We start from the raw sequence: 19,916 nt of genomic DNA on the forward strand, positions 1-19,916 counted from the left end.
TCCTTCAACAGGTGATTCTGTCCTCGAGTGTGCAGTCGATCCCTCCTCTGTGTTTGGTTCTGGACAGGTTCCTGGTTTTGGTGAATAAGTTTCAATACTGTCAGCATTAGTACTTTTGTTCAATATTCCCCTTTCCCGCCTCTCCTCAAGTTTTTGTGGATTTTCTGATGGCTGTCCAGTAGAATGCGAAACTGAATGCCGAATACGTTTCTTGTGTGTATAAAGAATTACGTAGACAATGACATAAATTATTATCAGGAGCAGAAGTTCAGCTGTTATCATGGTGGACAGGAAATCCCTGTAAATCTTACTACCATTATCGCCCAAAGTAGTTGTAGTATACCCACAAAATGGTTCCGATGTCTCGGTGCTATGATTGAAGACTTTTGGTTGGTTTGTCTCATTTTTGGCTGCATCGTTACTGTGAGGTGTCACTTCAATAATAAGTGCTGCAGGAATAGAACAAATTACCGACACCAACAGCAGACCCAGAATAAAGATAGTTTTCATTTTTGCGGTAACATATTTTTTCATTGGTTTCCAGACCAGCAATAAACGTTCTCCGGCGATCAAAATCAAAATTAGGTTGGAGAATGCCACTGAACTATGTCGCACAACCTCCATTCCATGGCACATGACGTCATTGGTCACCATATTGAATTCAAAGAAGATGGTATAGGGAACAATAATGAGATTGATAACCAAGTCTGCTACCGACAGAGTTAGTATATACTTCCGTACCACAAAAGAATGTTTCTTGATAAAGTACACAAGAATAATAAGAATATTCCCTATGATTCCGCACGTAGCGAAAATTGACATCAACAATATAAACAAAATCTGATCGGAATCCATTGCCTTTCTTGTTTTCACAGGGGCATGTAAACGCAAGATTTGAAATACTAGTCAATGATTCTTGTTCTCTGGTTTATATAAGAAATTTGTTAGACCTTGTGATTTACTGAAATTTTTCATACAAAAAATTCCTATGATGCTGACAATGTGTCGGTCAGCTAAGTCTTACACACTGTACGGGGTGGCAAGTCAACGTCATATCGGAGGTGATCTGGTCACAGGGATTTACTTTTGATTGAATCCTGTCTTAAAATAGATACTAAAGTAGTATATTACGTTTATCGTGTAAACAGTTTTAAAGTATCAAAACAATGCGTTCATTTATACAGCAACTTAATGTGTAATTTGATAAATATGAATAAGTTAAATATTTCGTAAAAGGTGAGAAGTTTTTTTTGTTTTATTACGTTTTAATTTGATTCTGAAGTAGAACAGTTGGATTAGATCATTTTCTGTAAAACTGATCTGACCTCTCGAGTCATGAATGATATACTGGCCATATAAAGAGCAGATTTTGTACATTCAAAAGAAACCCTATGTTGCATGAGTATATTTATAAAGTATGTAAATTATACTGACAATATACGAACGAATAGTGTTCAAAGGATTTTTTAAAGAATAAAATCTGATTCCTTTGACAAATTCTGAAAAAGAAATCTTCTTTTCAATAAGCAGTTTTTGTTTTTTTAATAGAATTTTTTACTTTGCCTTTGCTATAAGCTTAAGCTAGCCTTTCTTATCAAATCTTGTCTGACTTTCATGTAGCTGGATATTTAAAACTTTTCACATTTTCGTGACTTCTTCTCAAGAACCACTCGGCAAATTTCTACTAAACTTGTCACAAAGTATCCCTGGGTGAAGGAGATACAAATTTCTTTTTAAAAAAAGTTGTGCCTTCTTCCAAGCAGAGATGTTTTAGAAATACTAGTAGTAAATCTTTTGACATTGTTCAAAAATCATTTTTCTCAAGAAGCACAAAACTAGAGGAGCTGAAACGTAGGGAATGCTTTAAGTTTGTTCTAATCAGGGTCCCAGGGAGTAGTGCAAAACACAAGGGTAAATCAAAGTTTTTGGAATATACTTGAATTCAGTATGACTATCTAAGGAGAAAACAAGAACATCAGCCGCATGATAAGTTGTGTGAACATGGAAATACCCCGGTGACGTGTTTTTTTTTCCAGATCTGTTCAAATTTTGGCCGCTGGGTGTAGTATAGGACCACGATAGACAATCGAAGTTTTAAGTAGGATTTTTAAAAATGCAAAGTTTAAGACATAATTAGTTAAATAAGTGTAAAAGCATTCTGTTGAAGATTTTAAAGTTTGGCTAAATCGTGGCATCATGAGAATAAGATGGGACGGTAATGGTCGAAATCTGTTAAGGTAGAACAGCAGGACCATAAGTGACTCGGGTGAGCGGTGTGGTCCATGAGACTTTTCTTTTCTTCGATTTGTGTACTTATTATTCATTTCAGTTACAGTGTATAGTTGATGAGGATAATTATTCAGATACACATGCACATATAAGAAAAGCCTATATGACATTTCCCGTAAGTCATTGCCAGTGTGTCAGCGAGATGGTTTTCCTCAGTCATTATACTATGGGTAACCGTATTAATGGGATTTAAAAATAAACATTAATTTAAAACAAATGCTAAAAGTATCCGCAGGGAAAATACAAAACGTTATTTTTTTTTAATTTGACTTAAAGTTGTTTTAAGGGTGTAGATGTACATGTATGAAGAATGAAAAAGTGAAGTTAACGAACAGTTATTAAAACATTGAAAAAAAACAAAACAACAAAAACAAATTGCTACAAATCAGTGAGCACGATCCGATATTATGCATATGAAAATATGCATTTAAAATAGAACATTGTTTTAGTAGAAAAAAATTATATTATAAAAATATCAATAACGACTCATATTTATTTTGCTCACCTTCAATAATAAGATGATTGCAGATTTCTGTTTATTTACACTGAAACTATACATATAACTTATATTGAAAATGACACAGTTCCATGTCAGTCCTGATAAAGCCTATTAATGCTTCGTGAATAATAAATGTAGATAGGGAAAGTGGTGTCATTAAAAGAAGTACCCCATGAAAGTTTTAATTTGAAAGGATTCAAGTGTCAGCATCTAAACCAAGTCTGGGAATACGATTTCAGGAAAAATATGTTAAAAATGCGAAGTTGGGGGAGTCATGGAACAAACTGTAAATTAATTTAAGACCAATCTCCAAACACTGATCTCACATGTAATCGGCACGAGATTTCAATAGTGTCACCATGGCCTTCAACTAAAACTTGATATAGAAATAGACTACATTTACATGCATATTACTAGTATGTTATAAATTGAATTTTAAAATATTAAAATTGAGATTCCTTGACGCCTTAAAATGTACTTTTGAAATACAAGGAAGTTAGATATATTATAAACGTTTGATAATTTAACATCTTCAAATGTCGTAAAATAAAAATAAAGTGGAAAAAAGTGAGTAAGTTATGAAAAGGGCGGGGTTCGCTTCGCAAAATTGTTACGCGTGGATCAGTTTCAATATATACCCATTCCCATTCCGACAACGAGGTATACTAATTTACACTTTAATACTTTAGTACCTAAATCAAGCTTGACGCTTTGACTTAATTCGACCATTTATTTATTGGCCATAAGCAATATCCATAAAACATGATGATCACATTGAGAAAAGGTTCAAATCAAATCTTCGTGTTGGTCAAAACAGGCAAAATGTTCAATATCTGAAAAACACGCTAAAATTTACATATTCCCACTCTCACTTGGCCTTAAAATTTACATTTTTTTAAATATCTTTTTTATTATTATTTTTTAACTACAGTAGATTATTCAAAAGTCTTACATATAGGCATGTGTGTTGACAACAAATATATGATATATTTCTCAGAAATAAAAATTAAAACCTTTCTTAGAATTCATAATTGTTTAAAGTTTTTGTCACATATGTACAGGGTGTTCATAATATATGTCACACACTAAATGTGCATAATTTGAATATCGAGCATCTTACCAAAAATATCAAAAGGCTATAGGTAAGCATATTGATCTAAAGTAGTTATGTTGCAAAATATCGGAAAAATTATAATATACGATTTTTTTTAAATATAAAATTTTACTATTATTATTTTTTAACTCAGTAGATTATTAATGTAAAGAAAGTCTTACATATAGGCAATGATGGAAAATGTATGTGTGTTAGAAATCTTTAATATGAAGTGTGTCTGCATACATAGATATAGTATTTAATGCCAATAACCTACTTTCAGACGATCAAATTTTGCAAGAATTCATAATTGTTTAAAGTTTTTGTCAACATATGTACACAGGAAATTCAAGTCTGCTTAGAGAGTAACATTTTAGGACACACTTTCTCTGAAAATTACACTATCCGACACATACTTTCGCCTTGACATTCCAAAGAGTAGTTCTTTAATGCCTCTTCTAACCTTCACATTAACAATGCTATAAATGATAGGATTTGATGCATGTCCAATAAAAAAGAAAAATCTTAAAGCCAATACGTCGGTCACACTAAACATCTCAGGGAAGAAAGGGATCCAGGAAACTATATACAGAAATGTACAAATAGACAACATTGTCCAGGTCTTTGTTTGGACTACCGAGACTTTCCGGGCGGATGTGATATTGCCTTGATCTACACTGCTACGGATGGATGCTAATGAAGAGTTACGAATGGATACTAATGAAGATTTCAGGGTATTTTGTAGACTTATTTGAATAACATCCGAGTCATTTGTTTTCTGCTCTTCCTTTCCTGCTGCTGACACTGAACGTTCTACCGTGTTTGATGCAGCTTTTTCTTTTACTGCTTTCTTCTCTAGGTTAGAAGACTTACAATCTTGAACATTAACCGCTGTAGGATCACATTCGTCTTTAAAAGTGTCTTCTGATTTTTTCAAATGCAACTTTTGTTCTTCATTTACAGCTGTGCATTTGTACGTCGTCTCCTTACTATTGCTTGGAGACAGAGAATTCGCTATACAAAATACTGGACCATCGTTTGAACTTTGATTGCTCTCCTTCCTTGCTTCATTTCCTTTGGAATCTCGTTCCCGTAATTCTCGCTGAATGGACGACCTAGCAGGTCTTCGAGATGAGCCCACATAAACTCCTCCTATAATACTCTTTCTTTGTCGGTAAATAAGTACAAAGACTAAAATATACATCACTATCAAAATGAGCAATTCTGAAATTATTAAGATAATAATAAAATTTCTGTACATATTGCTCTTTTCTTCTCCTAGTATTCCTGTCGTGTAGTCACAATACTTTTCCTGAACCTGCGTTACGTTGACCGGAAGAGGATCGCCATGAAAATCAACGTCAAAAATAAGAGCAGACGGACTAGAACACACGATGGTAAAAATCAGAAATCCTATAATCCATGCGAGTTTTGTCTTACCCTTCATGACTTTCAAAGGCTTCCATACCATTAGCAAACGCTCCATTGCTATCAAAATAAGAATAAGATTGGAGAATCCTATCCCGGAATGCCGGACTACTTCGAAAACATGGCAGACAAATTTGCTCGTAACTAATCTTAGCTCAAACACAATGGTGTAGGGAGCAACCACAATCATTATAACCAAGTCCGTGATTGCTAGCGTGAGGATGTAGGTTCTTCTTGGAAAATGACGTTTCTTTGAAACGTACACTGCGATCACAAGAGCATTGCCAATTGTTCCCAAAATGATGTAAATTGATGTTGCGATGAGGAATATGATATGGTTCAAATCCCAAATGTTTTCTTGATACATTTTTTCTCTCCTTCTGCAGTTTTCTTGAGCTAAACTAAAAGACATAGGAAAACATGCATTTGAATAGTACAGTAATGATAAATTATCGACGAAACTTTTGTATTCATTAAAAAGATATTTTTAATCATGTTAAAAGTAAAATCAATTCTAAATCCTACATTCCCTCAATACCAGATCGCAAGAGCTTTCAACTACGTTTTGAATTAATTATTTGTTTAGCGTTCAAACGCGTCACACATATAATTGCTTCAAAACCCTTAAATACATATTAACTCAATATATGTCATCTTAATTAATTACCATTAATTGATTTATTCAAGTCCATTGTGTAAGTCCTGTCACACAAACTCTTGGTACTATTTGTCATTTGTCTCTATTTTTTCTTTTAATTTGATCGTTACATAAACTGAATTGCTCTCTGTTATGATTCAGGTATTTAGTTTCGAATGTAACTTTTAGATTTTAAAAGAGTTCACATGATCGACCCAGAATAAGTAAAAATTTTATTTAATTGATATCACATATTCTATGCCAAGTGTTTAATGAGACAGATACAGTGTAAGTATAAGTTTTTTTTTACTTATTTCCAAATCATGTTTAATTTTATTTGATGAATCTATACTTATAATTTTCAAATAAGATATGTTAAAATGTCTCAAATAAAAAGTGTAACAGCTTTCACATAAACCAGGTCCAGTACAATCTCTTGATTTCGCTATATAGCTTTAAATAGCTATATAGCTTTATTAAGCTATTCAGAATAGCTTAGTTTAGTTATTTTACTACACTTTTTTCTTAAAGGTGTAATTATCTCAGAATGTACAAAAAGTGCACCGTGGTGCAGTGATGATATACAACTTTGAACTCTTCCTAAAATAATGCATGTAAAAATCACTCATCAAATTACGTCTCCTTCAGAGACTTTGTTCTCAAAATTCTACAAGTTTTGGGGCTATATAAAGCAACTGATACAGTTACTTCTGCAATGATTTTATAATGGAGACCAATTATGGTAAACAAGATAATTGAATGGTAACAGTTCAGCACGATGAGAAGCAATCATACTTATCCATGCCTCAACGCACGCAAGGTAGTGGACAGTTACTCTAACAATAGAAATTCTCTTTTTGCTTAAAAGTGTTCAAAAGCTGCAATGTTAGAACTATCTTTGATTTTGGTTGTTGTTTGATAGCCCATAGTACATATATGAAGAGTCAAATACATCCGACTTTTTGTTTATTTCTAGCAAAAAAACATATTTATGGAAAACTGTATATAAATATATGTAGCTAAATAAAGCTATTTTGAATAGCTTACTAAAGCTATATAGCTATTTAAAGCTATATAGCTAAATCAAGAGATTGTACTGGACCTGTAAACGGTAAAATAAGGATATATTGTGGGAAAGGGGGTGGGGGTGGGGGGTAAAAATGATAAAAATATTTTAAAACTAATCAAGTAAATTGTATGGTCCAGTCTGAATAAACAGTATTTTCCACTAGTGAAATTTTACCTATTTATGTACAAAATGTGGAATAAAAAAAACCCGACATCCAAATTTATACTCAGCCTACATGCTTCTTGGGTCTGTTAGAAAATGTGTGCTCTGGTGAAAAGCCAATTTAAAACAGAATCAATATAGAAATAATTATCATAAAAGAAATTGTAGAAACATTATAAATTAAAAAAAAAAATGGAATATCATCCTAACTTCTATTTCGAAAAAGAAAAGGGTAAAAAGAAAAACTATACCTTAATAAGACATAGAATCCCGATATCAAGCTAAATCAATGCAGACTGCAATTTGGACGCATGTTTTCGGATAAATAGCCCACCAAAAGTTAGTACTTTTTAAGTGAAGAGCATGATAATTGATTGTTTATGCGAAAATGCCCTGGGTCAAAAGTTTAACTCAGTTAAAACTCAATCTGATAATAATTGTACGTAATACTACGGCTGACTGGTTTTCACCCGGTAGGAATTCAATTACAGAACCGCTATTATATCAATTGATCGTGACAAAATAACATGACAATGAAAGTCCGTTATGAAATCTTTAATTGGCCAATTAATTAAAACTGATTTATTGAAATTAACCGACCAAACCTTAAGAAACATTCTGACATTGATTTTATTGATGATATTTATGTTATCACAATTTTGTGATTGATTTAATTGAAATTAAATGATGACAATCCTCAAAATATCCATTCGTCTACCTGTCTGTCTGTCTGCAAAAATTTCAATTTTGTCCATCAGCTTTGATTGGATGGGGCTATGACTTAAATATTTTATATTTCACATTGGTGCATCCCTTTGACAAGATCTTTTTTTTTTTTGGGGGGGGGGGGGTATGATTGTATTTAGAATTTGACCCATGCACTTTTACAAAAAATAATGAAATTTTAACACAGACCATAACGTTTAAGCAAGAAGGGCTAGGACTTTAATTTCTCACGCGTGTATTTATTGTGACAAGACCTTTCCTTGTTTATAAATATATTGTAACTCTTTGACTTTTGAGTTTAATTTAATTTAAGTTTTCAGTGTCTTAAGATGTTCATAGACAAAATATCAGAATGCATTACCGGGAGTTTTTGCAAGATATCAAATTATTAAAATTGTTGCATTATTTTCAAGAAAAATATATGAAAAATTAGCAATAGGACTTCATATTTCACGGGTGTATTTCTCGTGACAAGACCTTCATTTAATTAAAATCCAACAATTTTGACATTTTGATCTCGACCTATTTTTATTTTAAAATTAAACTTGGTCATAATCTTTAAAGAGTTGGTGCTAGGGCTTTTATATTTCACATAATTATTCGTGTATATTTTTGTGACAAGTCCCTATCCTTGGTATTTTTGACTTTGACCCTTTGACATTTGACCTTAGAATTTGATCCACTTAAATAAAACTTTAACTTGACCATAAATTTTTGAAATTCATGGGTTTATATGTTTGATTGATATATTTATTGATTCCTGTTTTTACTGCGAAACAAAAAATTTTAAACTCTTGATCTTGGATATTAATTTGCATCAGAAAAACTTTGACCTTTGACATAGGCTGCCATCAATGTTTTTTTAAAAAACACATTTTGTTCATTAGCACTCAAAAGCATTGAAAGCATAGTTTACAAAGGCAGTATAGAGAGATCAGAAACCGCAGCAAACTTGTTTTCTTTTGACACTCCTTACAATTCTCTACATTTTGAATTATAGAAGTTATAGAAATTACATTTTCTGTTGCTTTCAGTTTCAGTGCTGGGTATAGAGGACGTCTTGGTCAACTGCATAACAGATACGACTAATATAAAGAAGTAGACGATAGAAGGTTGTTATTCAATTTTTTAAAAAAAATCTAATATCATGTTGTATTCATTCTCTAATAAATTAATATTATATATCAACATTCTATTATTTACTTATATTGACCTATTTCAAAATATCTATTACTTTCTCATGTAAACTATAATCATGCAAAATATGAAGTGGACATTAATTTTTTACGAAAAGTATAATCCTACAAAAATGACTCAAACACAATCTATGAAATTTCTAATGCTCTTAATTTAATGATATAAATATACTCTAACCAAAAAAAGTTTTTTTTCAAATCTTAAAGCTAAATACATCATTTATTTAATTTCCTCAAATCAAAAGTGCCTCTTCTCAACACGCAAATCAACAGCGCTATTCAGTGGAAAGAAAAATATTTCATTTCCCCTTTTGATAAACCTACTCTATAATAATATAACTTCCTCTAGTATTTATCTTTAAAATTATTCTTCATGTTTTTAAGAGCCCTTGAATGTTATAAAATTATATCTTCTTGAATGGTCGTAAGATATTCAACTAATTTATCGTTAACGATGGCAAAATTGAAACAAACCAATGACAATCATAGTAATAAAAGATATCGTAATTTTTTTCCACGAAAGGGAAATATAGTGAACTTCTACAATTAACTGAAGTGCGAACAGTAGATTAATATACATGTACAACGGAAATGTAAAAATACCTGAGAAAGTCTATAACCCGTTTTGCTATAGCTTCTGCTAGAAATCATGATCGACTTCGTACTTTTAATTTCGATATTCCTGTCGAGAGGTAGGTGATTTTTTATATCAATTTTTGGGAAAAGGCATCGTCGGAAACCCACGGGTGATGAGATGGGGTATCCGACGATGGGGAAAAGGTGGCACTTTGTTTTCAGCCTTTAAAAATATGTACCTTGGTGATATATTGTTCCACATTTTAAAAGGTGTATTTGACAGCTGTTGTTTGAGAATCTTTTTTGTTCATAGTCATTTCTTTAAAATCAAATTCTGGATTGTTAATTTTGAAAATCTCTATATGATTTTAAAGACTCGGAAGCCATTGATGTCATGTCAGTTTACTTCGGGCAAGTCTGAAAGTGATATCTCTACCATTCTGTCGTCGATTACATCGTACACTAAAATGGGTCAATAATAATTTTGAGATTGTGTGACTCTTTTGGTGTTTCTGATGTTTTATCAAATAAAATATTGTAGGCTCATAACAACGGTTTCAAAAATGCAGTTGGGGGGGGGGGGGTGTTACTAAAAATTCTGACACGTCAGATCAACCCCCCTCCCTTGTATGTTCTCTGGGCCTATTAAATATTGTATTTTGTTGTTGTTTATTCATTTGTTAGTTTGTAGTATAGGAAAATCTTACACAACATTTCGATAAATTTCTATTTTCTATAAATCTATTGTTGGTGAAATTTCATTCTTTTTTATTTAGTTGTAATAAACACTTTTCCTAGCCCGGAAATTTCAGCAGAATCTGCGGAAGTGTACGAGCATCAGAAAATGTCTTTAAGGTGTACGCTATCAGTCACTACTGCAGTAAGATGGTCCTGGTATTGCGCTGGAAAGTCCATGTCATACAGAGACATAAGTAACAACAACCGGTCGTCTACTCTGAATTTTACCGTTAATCCTGAACATGACAACACCTACTGTTACTGCAGGGCTCAGTCTAATTCCAGAAATGTCTTATACGATGAAGAATCAGATCGACAAAAAATCACTGTCATATGTAAGAAAAATTTAATATGTACGATAACTCTTAAATAAGGATAACTTTTTTTTATGAACTATTTGATAATCTTAAGCTTTTACATGGAAAATTCATTTAAAAGCCATGCATTCATTTAAAAGTGTGCATACAGGATATTATTATTCTCTATGTGTATCTATGAAGGGAAATTATTGTGTAATATCTTAATTTTATGAATTCTACAAATACAAATTTCATCAGGCTTTTCATGGTAAAAATAAAAATAAAAATCGATCTACTTCGAACGTATATCAATTACTAAAACTGCTTTTTCAGACCCGCCAAGTGACGACCTCAAACTGACTCATGAATCGCGAACATCAATGGCAGTCGGAAACGACTTTACTTTTGTTTGCAGTATTTCCACAATGGGTAACCCACCTATATCCTGGTCTTGGAAGTGTGGAGAGAAAACACTATCCAAAATATGGATGAGAAACAAGGGAAACGTGTCAAAGATTGAGTTTAAAGCCGAGTCTTGGCAAAACGGAGAAGATTGCTTTTGTATGGCTTCAAGTACAAAATATAGCTACAATGTTTCGTCAAATAAACAGACTGTCACTGTGTACTGTAAGTATATAGATCTCTAAGAAAGCTGAATGATAATATATATATAAAACATTAAAATGCTTTTTATGGTTGTTCGTACGGGAATTTATGTTGCAGCTGTTGTAGGAAAGATGTATTACCCACGCAAGCAGTTTTTTTTTCTGCAATTGCAATACATGTAGCTGCAATTTGAATTCCGATACTGTAGATCACTAAATTTTCGCGACACCTTATTTTCGCAAGATAGGCATAGATTCTTAATAAGCAAGACAAAATTTCGCAAATTGTGGTTATTGCTCTATAAAATCCTAAAGAATACTATATTATACGCGAGAATTATATCTATTTTTTTGTAATTACGCAAAAATAAAGTTCTTACAAATAAAGTGATTTACAGTACTAAAAAAGAAAAAAAAGACGTTTTATTGTTTATATTTATATTTGTAAAAATATTTATTCAAGTAAGCTTTTGTATTTTTTTATATATGTACGTCATCACATACGTTTCACTGACAGAAGAACTTCTGCTCAATAATGTTTACTGATCGATTTGAAAAAAAGGAGAAAATATTCATTGGATGAAATTATTCTGCAACTAATTTCTGAATAAATTTGATTACCCGGTATATAATGATGTTTTAGATGCACCAGTAGACTTCCCAGATTTAATCAACAAAACACACGTGCACGTAGAGGAAAACTCGCCAGTTGTCCTTCATTGCCGCGTGTCCTCTGCCGGAAACCCTCGCCTGTATTGGTCCTGGTATTGCGGAGATCATGTGATGGAGAAAGGGGCGAGTTTTGGGGACACGTGGTCAGAACTGACCTTTATTGCCTCCAAACAATACCACCAGAAGGCATGCTACTGTCGTTTGCAATCATGGTCAAACCTAGTTTCTTACAACAAAACTTCGCAAAAAATGTTCATCACAATAAAAAGTACGAGATTAAAAAGATTAAAATAAATTTTACAAAAAAACTCATTTTAAATTTATTCTAACTCATCGTAAATGGCTTAAGGGGATCTACAATAAAAATCTAATAGAGCTGGATTGATTTCTTTTTTATTAGCAATATAAGTAATGTGAAAATCAACTTCTTAAATTTAATTGTGGCATAATTCGGCTCACCTTCATATATGATATCATTTACACGTAGATCTTTAGAAAACTGTTTTTGTTGTTTCAGTTTGAAAGGGAATTGATTAATTTTCAGGCGACCATACTTGTTTCTCGGTTGTCACATTCATGACAACAACTTCTGTACTCTCAACGTTTTTGGTTATAGTCGCTCTGATTATTTTGATAAAAAATGTCAGAAAACGACCACTAAATTTGCAACGATGTATACACTTCCATGGTTTGTTCAGAAACTCGAGATGCACGGGTAAATCAATTTTATAATCACATTTTTTAAACGTATATCTTTTGACATAATTTTGTACAAGCTGTTGCAACATCATTTTTTCAATGTATATTGCGTATCGAATCAATTGGGAGACATATTTACTTCACATGCAGGTGATAAGGGTTTATTTCTACATAAGTAACATATATAAGGGAATATAACAATGGATAAGTCACAGTTGAAAACATCACATTTTTCATAGAATTTCTAATGAGTCAATTCAATCCAATTTTAATCAAACTAATATCTAAATTGATATCTTTTTCGTGTAAAAGTATATAAATGAAATAAAGTACACATATGCATATTGCATGCCTTGTTCACCCATCCTCTTCAAGTTGAATTTTTTTTTCAGCTCCACCTCAACCAAAAGTCAGGTAACAGAATATTTTTAAATCATATTACAAATAGTATTTTATAAAGTGAGTTGAATAAGGTAGGAATTTGAAATCCGACTTATAACAAATGAGGTAGCCAAATACGTATTTAATTTTCATATCTACTTTTATAACATTTTTTATATTTATATTGTCAAAAGACAAAATGACGACAGGACCATCACCTTTATAGAGGACCATACTTATGAGGTCGTCCAGTCTAACGAGAAAAAGAAGCGAAAAGGTACGTCATTATAACACATATCCCTGGCTTTTTGAAAGAACATGTATACTAGTATACAAAGAATAATTGTTATATATTCATACGTCCCATTACTTATTTTCAGGAAGAAAGAAAAGGTGAGCTTATTCTAAATCTAAAAAAGCTATGTAATGATCTTCTTAATCTCTACATTTTTTTCGAAATGGGTATAAGTAAGTCAAGTTCAGGTACAAAGTATCAGCGGATGGGGGGTGGGGGTGGGGGGGCTATAATCAAATAAGGGCAATGTTACATGTATAGTATATGAATATGATTTATTGTGATTTATAATTTATGTATCTATATTACTTTTCACTTTTCAGATCTCCAATATATGCGAATGTCACTCAATTCAAAGTATGACTGCCTTATCTGCTTATGTTAAATCCCTATAGTCGTGTGCAGTTTATTGTAGCCATTATAAATACATGCAAATTGTGGAAAAATATTTCTACTGAAATCGATATTTTGTGATTAAATTAAATTTATTTTCTATTGAAGAGAACTAGTTTTTGTCTAAAGTATTGATAATTCAATTATTTATTCATTTATTTATTTATATTTTGACTTTTTATTCATTTATTTTATTTATTTATTTATTTTTTATTATTATTTTTTTTTTTTTGAAAAGAGGAGACACTGTAAGTTGTTATGTGTCTTGGAGCATGTCTTGAATTCATTAAATATTGCATTAGAACGAAGAAAGAGAACTCGGATTGTTTGTTTGGATATAATCTTTCTGACATGTACAGATTAAACTCTTAAGCTTAAATATAACTTCTTTAAAGTAGTCATATTTGAGAGTTTACTTGATGAAATGAAATATGCTAGAAAGAACATTATATGTTTTTCTTCTCCCTGATCTTTGTGTATACAGTTACCTTACGAGAGAGGCGAGACATTTTATGTTCATTTGGGGAAGGGAGGGGGGGGAGGAGATGATTTTTAAAATTTTTATTTGTTTATTCGAAGAAGGGAGGGCATATTGCTTTGCTGCTGTGTGTCTGTCGCCCCACCATCCGTCAGTTTCCGTTCATTTTCTTCGCGGAGGTTGCACATATTGAAATGAAATTTGGTATACATATCATAAGAATATCTAGGTCAAGTTTTGTTTTGGTTACGATCGGACCATTTCGGACAGAGTCATGCCCCTTGGACTTAAAACAATTCCAATTATTTGCAATTTCCGTTCATTTTCTTTGCAGTGGTTTCACATATTGAGATGAAATTTGGTAAAGAGATTTATCATATGAATATCTAGGTCAAGTTCTGCTCTGGGTATCGATCCATTTTGACACAGTTATGTCCCTTGGACTTAGAAAAATTCTAATCATTTTGTGTAAGGGGCATAAGTGTCTTACAAATATTTCTTGTTTTTGTTTGTTTTTGCATTGTAAATCAGTTCATAAGATAAAAATTATTTATACTTGGAGTTACCAGTCGGTTAGTGTTAATCTATATGATTATTTTGTGAAAATTCCTTTGTATTATTCGAGAGGAAATTCAGTTGTATAAGAATTTGTTTGTTCTTTTGTTTCAAGTGTATAATAAAATAAAATGTATTTTAAAAATCTACATATTATTTGACATTTCTTTTTTTTTAACTAAATGAGTTTTAGCTCTTATCATAATTATTAAGATTGTTGAAAAGCAGATTGTGTCAGTTTAAAGAAGAAGTTGGAAACCGATGAACTATTTCGTGTACATTATTTCAAATTCCCCTTTATAAAAATAATATTTAAATGATTACTGGATAGTAATGGACAATGGACTACTTAGAGAATATTACATAGAATGCAAAGAATTGGTTGTACTTGATCACAAACAGGGCCAATTAAGTGAAGCGACATATTCGTTCCAAGCATCCAGAAGGGACCCGATCTTTGCCTAAAGAAAAGTGCGTTCGTAACATTAAAGCTACATATATGTATGGTGTATCTGAGATAAAAATAAAAGTACAAGATTGAGTGTGAATATACATGATATCTGTTATTGTCCCCCACTTCCGCGAAAGCGACTGGACATTAAATCTCATCAAAATCTGTCACAAAAACTTTAACCTGGTTATATATTTTGAGTGAGAAGAGACAGGACTTGCATATTACACAAGTGTATTACACCTTTATCCCATGACCGACAATTTTTCTTTGATCTTCGCAAGGGTGTATTTCTCATATCAACATAAGTGTGGTGATATATTAAATATCACATATGTGATATAAAGCTAGTGATATCCAACGATTATACTCCGGATGTAGGAGGAGCTATGCAAACGAGACAAAAATTCGTTTAGAACTAGATTTTAATGAACTAACAAAAACAAGAGAAAAACAAAACAAAACAGATAACACAGTTTAAATCAAAATGCACAAATCTTTACAAAAAAGACATCGACACCGTCAGCCGAAGCATAATTCTCGAAGCGGATAACTTCATCTCCCATGATAGAAATTCGCACATTCAATAGTATCATTTTCCTTCCCGGCATCCTCTGAAAAGTTCATATAATGAACACCTTGCTCTCATGTACCGTAGAATATCGGAACAAATCGGATATAAAGTCCTCGGGGTAGGGGAAACCATATGCGCACCTGGCTTCAATTACAGTGTACAAAGCGTGATATATAAAGTACACAAGTTCTTGGTATTTACTAGCGAGTATTTCGGGAATGGTTTTAAACTCACCAAGTTGCTGTTTTGCTGAGATTTCCAGTCGTTGAACTTTTGAACCATGTTGACTGCCCATAAAGTGTTACGGCTCATGAATTTACTTTCTTGATTTTTTAAGCGCACTTATTTCAATGGCCGACACATGTTTTCCGAATCTAGTATTTTCAGTCCATTCCGTAAAATTTTCCCGTTTCAATCCCGGAAACTATAAATCGAAATTCATAAAGTCCTGGCCCCATGGGCCTTTTAAATCCGATCGCCCGAGTTCATACATCTGAACTGCTTGACTCGATTGAAAATTATCCTCGTCGTAGGCTTGCTGAAAAACGACGATTACCCCTTCTGCCATTTTCGCCAGATCATAGAACAAATGAATTGATTATCTCAAGAAATTGATCACGTGTTACAGTACTATGAAAATTACCAAATTTGTAAATCCGTTACTTGGATACCAAAAAACCCTTCGCGTTAAGACTATCACGTGGTTCTGTTTCAGAGTCTTTATTAGTTGATGTAAAGAAAATACCAAATATGGGAAAAGGTCAAATGAAGGGTCATGGGATAAATCAGTTACATGATTGACAGCTCGATGATGCATACAAAATATCGTTTCGTTATTGCAAACTCGGAGGCTAACGCCTCCTCGCGTGCAATAACTCAACGATATTTTGTATGCATCATCTCGTGTCATCATGTAACTATTACATAACTATGATTTTTTACCCCGTGACCTGAGCTTGAAGTTTGACCCACTTTTCAAAAATCAAAATAGTACTTTACATTGGCTATAACTTTTGAATGAGTAAGGGATACGGCTTCCATATTAAACATGTGTATTACCTGTGAGAAAACCTTTCTAAATACATTATGATTTTTGACCTCATGACCTTGGCCTTGAAGTTTTATCTACTTAAAAAAAACTTTAATCTTGGTCATAACTTTTCAATGAGAAGAGGTAGGGCTTTCACATTTCTCATGTATGTTACCTGGACATGACCTCTCTAAATACACTTTGATTTTTGACTCTATGACCTTGAACCTTGACGTTTGACCTTCTTTTCAAAAAATTTATTTTTTCTTTCTAACTTTTGATTGTTAAGTGATGGGGCTTTCATATTTGACATGTGCATTACCTGTGACAAGATATTTCCAAGCATGCTGTTTCTGAGCCTTTGACCTTGACCTAATTATATTTCAAAATCAACTTTGGTGATTACTTTTGAATGATTGATGATAAGGCGTTCATATTAGCTACAATATTCCATAAATAATGATATCTCACCCACAAAGACAGAAATCGAGGGACCACAATTCTTTGAATTTGCTCTTTTTTTCAATTTTCACACGCGTATTTTTAAGATACATATGAGTAAAATTCACTTGTGATAGCAAATACTTTCCTCCGTGAAATTTTACCCAATACAGACAGTAGATGATTATTAATTTACAAAGTTTATATTTTCAGAGTTTTGGTATGTTAGAATAAAACTACACTAAAGATACTTATATGAGTGTGTAAACAGCACCGATTCCATATGCAGTTGCAAGATGCCATTACTCATATTCAGTATAAATTTATATATTGCAGCAACATGATGCTTCTTGTTCTCGGAATTTCCTTACGTTGTAGAAACGATTATCAAATGAGGTGAAAAAAGGGAGCTCCTGTCTTCGGAACTCCCCATGCACTTCGCAAAAATTGTGAATCCGCTTTTCGAGAAAAATGAGTTTATCAACAATTTTGAATAAACTTTAAGGCAGTTTTGAGATCGTTATCGTAGAAAGATGAAGTAGTTTGCTATATATAAACGGGGTGTGTGAATATAAACACGGTATATGCTACATGTACATCATGTATATTAAGATAAAAGAAGGAGGGCTGAAAAAAATGTTTCCTTTTACGTACATTTATATCTTTTTCTTCAACCAAAAATATATACATTTATTCATTAAATTCTAGAAGTAAATATAATTATACATGTACATGTAATAACATGTGAAAACTCATATTCTTGATAGTGGTAATACGAAATACATTGTAATAATAGGGTATGACATCAGTAAATGTTTTCCTTACTGAAAGACGGAAGTTTTTTTTTTAATCATATGAATCCTATAACTTGATACATGTATATATTTTTTAACATATATGCGAAAAAGACATACCTGTATAAATTCGATTTACGGGTTTGAAAAAAAGAAATGGAATCTTAATTGGATTTTTAATTTTTGGGTACGTTCTAATTTTTACATAATATTACTTTGATATATTCAAAATTATTATTTTGGATATTCATACTTCTAAAGGTAATATCTTATTGAATTATAACGGATAAAATAATCTCAATTTTGCATTGAAAGTCGGGATACTTAGTTCGGAATATACGCACGTTATCTGTTTAGTAAGATAATAATAAATATTATATTTTGTTCGTAAGAGGACGATCTTTTGATTCTGAAGGGTATAAGGGCTAGTAGATTTTGGAAATAAATAATTAATTTTTCATCGAAAAAATTGAAAATAAGTAATCTGTCTTCGATTGGCAACTAAGAAAAATAATTTGTTTTTTACCAGAGATGCTATGGATATACACCCACCCCCACCCATGCACCACCATAAAATAAGAGTTTTGGTGTTAAAGGATGAGTGCACTTAAGCTATGAGAGTTAAGTCCCGGTGTTTTGCGCAAAATAAAATCCCGAATTTCATTCAGTTTATGTTTTATAGGTATTAAACCATGTCTTAATAGCAGATTTTGGTATATTATATTACAAGGAAGTTCTAAATAATGCTGAGCGACACTAGCTTTTGAGACGAGGGTCTACAGTTTTGCCTCATTTCTACTGTTATTCATATGCATACCAGTTTTCAACGACATTGTTTACATCGAGCCGCAACTTTACCATTGGTCTCATTTGCACAGAATGTGTATTTTGATTTAAACTTATATATATATAAAGGACAATGCTGGCCAAGTTGCGGCTCATATCTATTTTTTTGTTAAAAAAGTCTCTATACTGCCATCAAGTTACCCACTAAATTAACAGGTCCCCTAGTGTCAACGATTGATATTATAATCACTTTACTCACGTGACATTCCACGGTTCGATACGCCAACGCTTTCATTGAACATTTCATTGTGTTTGTCATTTGAAGTTTCTTTTCGGACAGTATCTATCGTACTTCCAACTTCAAACTATGGAAACTTTTTGCGCAAATTTTGATGAGGTTCGAAGATTATACGTCTCTTATTTTACTGCGTATTTTTCGTTAGGAGTGTTTTGAAAGAATTCTGGTAGTGAGATTAGTAAATATAGGCTCATGTCGCCTCGGTATTATGGTCTGCAGGGCGATACATCTACCCTTTCCCTAAACACTAGATTCATTTATTATTTGTGCACCATGAAACTATACACAATCTCTCTCTTCACCATTTTAATCCGTAGTGTAGCATCACATTGCGAAAAAAATCATGTGTGCTATTGTTTACATTCCACATCAACGCGATTTAAATATGTCGGGACGCCTATTTGCGGACACCTTAAATTCGATATATAGTGATCCCGTTCAAATTTCCGGAATTTAAGGCTTGTACATGTTCTTTTCAATGGCGTTGTCTGTAATTATGGAAATATGTATGACAAAAAAAGTCAAGGCATAAATATCCAAAGCACAATAATCATTGATCAATTTAGCGATTATTGTAATATAAAGATTAAAATGGGTAGCCGACGTACTAAAGTGCACTCATTCTTTGGAATGTTTTATTTTCTTGTCAGGCTTTTTTCAATTGAGAGGAAAATAAATGTTCACGATCATTAGAACATGTAATAATAAATTACCGACATGAAAATAATTTAATCTGACTCATAAAAAAAATT

General features: G+C 32.3%; 2 protein-coding genes across 2 annotated transcripts; one reads left to right on the forward strand and one right to left on the reverse strand.

Annotated features, from left to right (window-relative positions):
- Positions 1-4,254: 4,254 nt before the first annotated feature.
- Positions 4,255-5,711, reverse strand: LOC134234386 (uncharacterized). Its single transcript, XM_062716446.1, has one exon. The coding sequence runs from the start codon at positions 5,674-5,676 to the stop codon at positions 4,255-4,257; it is 1,422 nt and encodes a 473-aa protein (XP_062572430.1). The 5' UTR covers positions 5,677-5,711.
- A 3,952-nt stretch (positions 5,712-9,663) lies between these two features.
- LOC134234387 (uncharacterized) lies at positions 9,664-13,360 on the forward strand. Its single transcript, XM_062716447.1, has 7 exons — positions 9,664-9,791; positions 10,452-10,748; positions 11,046-11,339; positions 11,961-12,257; positions 12,534-12,704; positions 13,081-13,102; positions 13,264-13,360. The coding sequence occupies exons 1-7, from the start codon at positions 9,749-9,751 to the stop codon at positions 13,358-13,360; spliced, it is 1,221 nt and encodes a 406-aa protein (XP_062572431.1). The 5' UTR covers positions 9,664-9,748.
- Positions 13,361-19,916: the final 6,556 nt, after the last annotated feature.

Source organism: Saccostrea cucullata, unplaced genomic scaffold (genome assembly GCF_032062105.1).
Source record: "Saccostrea cucullata isolate Sc308-1 unplaced genomic scaffold, CSIRO_AGI_Scuc_v1 ctg18, whole genome shotgun sequence".
In the NCBI taxonomy this organism is placed as follows: Eukaryota; Metazoa; Mollusca; class Bivalvia; order Ostreida; family Ostreidae; genus Saccostrea; species Saccostrea cuccullata.

Coding starts and splice junctions, on each gene's coding strand:
- LOC134234386 (XM_062716446.1), bottom strand. CDS start 5,676: ATGTATCAAGAAAACATTTGGGATTTGAACCATATCATATTCCTCATC.
- LOC134234387 (XM_062716447.1), top strand. CDS start 9,749: ATGATCGACTTCGTACTTTTAATTTCGATATTCCTGTCGAGAG. Junction 12,258..12,533: donor AATGTTCATCACAATAAAAA/GTACGAGATTAA, acceptor ATTAATTTTCAG/GCGACCATACTTGTTTCTCG. Junction 13,103..13,263: donor CCACCTCAACCAAAAGTCAG/GTAACAGAATAT, acceptor TATTGTCAAAAG/ACAAAATGACGACAGGACCA.